The sequence below is a fragment of the Penaeus vannamei genome, chromosome 18 (genome assembly GCF_042767895.1).
Source record: "Penaeus vannamei isolate JL-2024 chromosome 18, ASM4276789v1, whole genome shotgun sequence".
NCBI lineage: Eukaryota > Metazoa > Arthropoda > Malacostraca > Decapoda > Penaeidae > Penaeus > Penaeus vannamei.
Genome location: NC_091566.1, coordinates 701,153 through 703,652, shown reverse-complemented (window position 1 = coordinate 703,652; position 2,500 = coordinate 701,153). Strand labels below are relative to the sequence as shown.

General features: G+C 49.0%; 2 protein-coding genes across 7 annotated transcripts in view; one reads left to right on the top strand and one right to left on the bottom strand.

Moving 5' to 3' along the window:
* Positions 1-2,500, top strand: part of LOC113816955 (organic solute transporter subunit alpha) — a 69,389-nt gene that overhangs the window by 27,015 nt on the left and 39,874 nt on the right. The gene's annotated exons all lie outside the window — the stretch shown is intronic.
* The window catches only part of LOC113830573 (SET domain-containing protein SmydA-8), a 25,779-nt gene that overhangs the window by 17,578 nt on the left and 5,701 nt on the right, over positions 1-2,500 (bottom strand). For 4 of the 5 annotated variants that reach the window (XM_070132573.1, XM_070132574.1, XM_070132576.1 and 1 more), the window contains exons 3-4: positions 1,501-2,500; positions 1-89 (exon numbers count right to left, since the gene is read on the bottom strand). The exon at positions 1-89 is cut by the window's left edge and continues 189 nt beyond it; the exon at positions 1,501-2,500 is cut by the window's right edge and continues 148 nt beyond it. In XM_070132573.1, coding sequence (XP_069988674.1) covers positions 1-89; positions 1,501-2,500 — 1,089 coding nt within the window. The remainder of the gene's footprint in view (positions 90-1,500) is intronic. The other variant, XM_070132579.1, reaches the window with a different exon arrangement.

Here is a 2,500-nt window from a genome sequence, read left to right as displayed (position 1 = left end):
CTTGTAGAAGTAGCTGGTGAGCTTCCCGGCTTTCATTTCCGCGCTGGCCAGGTTGGCCTCCGAGATCCCCAGCTCGTAGAGCGTGACGCCTGCGGGCCGAAGGGAACGAGTCAGCAAGGGCGGCAAGAAGGCTTTTCTGTTCTCGTTTATTTCCTGGTATAGTGAAGGGATTATTGATGCATACTCCTCATATATGGATTTATACATAAATTTCTATATATCTAAATATCTATATATATCTATATTTATCTACCAATATATATATATATATATATATATATATATATATATATATATATATATATATATATATATGTATGTATGTATATATTATATGTATATATATACACACACACAAACACACATACACACACACACACATACACACACACACACACACACACACACACACACACACACACACACACACAAACACACACACACACACACACACACACACACACACACACACACACACACACACTCACACACACACACACACGAATATGTGTGTTTGATGGACTGATAGTGATGTTTTCATTTGAGTCTTCCACATATATGTTCGTATCCATTGCTTTTTTATCGGCAACGATATTCTTGTCCTTCTCCCCATGACAAGATGAGCTAAAACTTAGACAATCTAAACAGCATTTAAATCACATCTTGACTGAACACCGAAAAAGACTCTACGGCTCCGCTCGACTCGTCCTCGAAGGAGTTGCAGAAACTAGTGTTAGGAGAAAAGACCAGCGGCGCTCCGTCCCAGTGCCAGGTGGTGAGCGCCGTCGCACCGCCCGCCGCCTCCTGCTGGGGAAATACTTACGCTTGGCCGGTGACTGAGACGCCGCTACGTCGAACCGAGGTCGTCTTGGCTCTACAAGGCAGCAGGAGGACAACTGGAACAGTTAGAGGAAGGAGGAGGTGCTGAGGGGCCGTGGGAGGGAGGGGACGGGAGAGAGCCGGAGGAGGAGACCTCACGAGAAGCGCTAGGTGAGGGAGGAGTGACGTGGGAGTGAGAACGGAGGAAGGCTTTGATGTTATTGATATCGAGATAAGTACTTGAACAACAACATAAGCTTTCACATTAATCTGTCTGACGTTTTACAAGGAGAAATTATTTTAAACTGATATGCCGTTTTCCTCGTATTTGAAATTATCCTGGATAGGAAAGCTGTTGGTATTAGTACAACATATTTAATGTTTTATATTGGAGTTTTCAGAACTATGTCAGTCGAAGATAAGAATCGAAAGAGCTTACAGTTTTATTTTAAGTTGAATCTGTTTTTTATACCATGTTAGAAATTCAAAGCAAGTTTGCTTCGCACCTTAGAAAGCACATCCAAGTGACCGCGTGAGGAAAGGAAAGTGAGTTTTCAGAAGTACGGCAATTAGGCTAACAGTCTGCGTCATGGAACTCGGTGTCCATAACCTCAGGAACCGTCGGTCAAGATAAAGACTGAGAGTTAAGGAAGGGAAGAACACTCAGCCACTCAGCATCACCTCTCCTGCGCGTCATGCCGGGCTCCAGCACATCGTACAGCTTCAGGAGGCGTCGCCACAGGTCGCGCATGAGAGTGATTCCTTCGACGGACTTGTCCTCCTTGAGCGCCCGGACGGCCACGAGCGCCGCCTTCTCCCACACGTAGTGCTGGCTGTGAAACGCTGCTTTTACCTTTTCCATAACGCTTTTGATGGCAAAGCGGGTGCTCTTAAGAAATGTGTCTTTTGTCTCAAACCAAGCGAGCCATTCGTCAGCCTGGTAGCGGATGACCGCCTCCTCCTCCTGGGAGCCGCAGAGCGGGCACTCCCACTTGGTGTCGCCGAGCCACGTGTTTGGCTCCATGAACTGGTCTCGACACTTTTCACACTTCGGGGAAGAATAGTGAAGGCCCAACTCGGTGGGGTCTTCGCAGCGAACGCAGTCACACTTGAAGTAATGGACATCTCTCGTGTATCTCTGTCGGTCCCAGAAAGGTACACTAGTTCCCACGTAAGTGATGGCAAGAGGTTCACCGCACTTTATGTTAAAAGCACTCCGTACATACATTGTGCCTTCTTTGTCTGAAAACAACGTGACATTCGGCAGGCAGGCGTGATTCATGCGCGCCAGCAGCGGATAGACCCCGCGGAGCCGTACTCCCGAAGGACTCCGCCATTCGAAGCAGTTGCTCACAATCGCGTCGTGCACATGGTGGGCGTCGTCTTCGTCAAACTCATCCCCGAGGACCTCCGTGATGTAGCGCACTGTGGTGATGTGGCTGGAGTCCTTGCCGTCAACGCGACGCTGGGCGTGGCTCGCCATATCTTGCACACGCGACCATTTATCGGGAGCATTGAACTTCAAAAGCAGACAGCGCAGGGAAAGTATGATGTCGTAGCGGACTGTGTCCTCCTGACACGGCGGCTGTCCGATGTGCTTGGTGTCCTGCGCCAGCTTCGGGCACTCGTCGACGTGGAACTTGCTGGACGCGCAGCCGGAGGAGCACAGGGGCCACCAGCA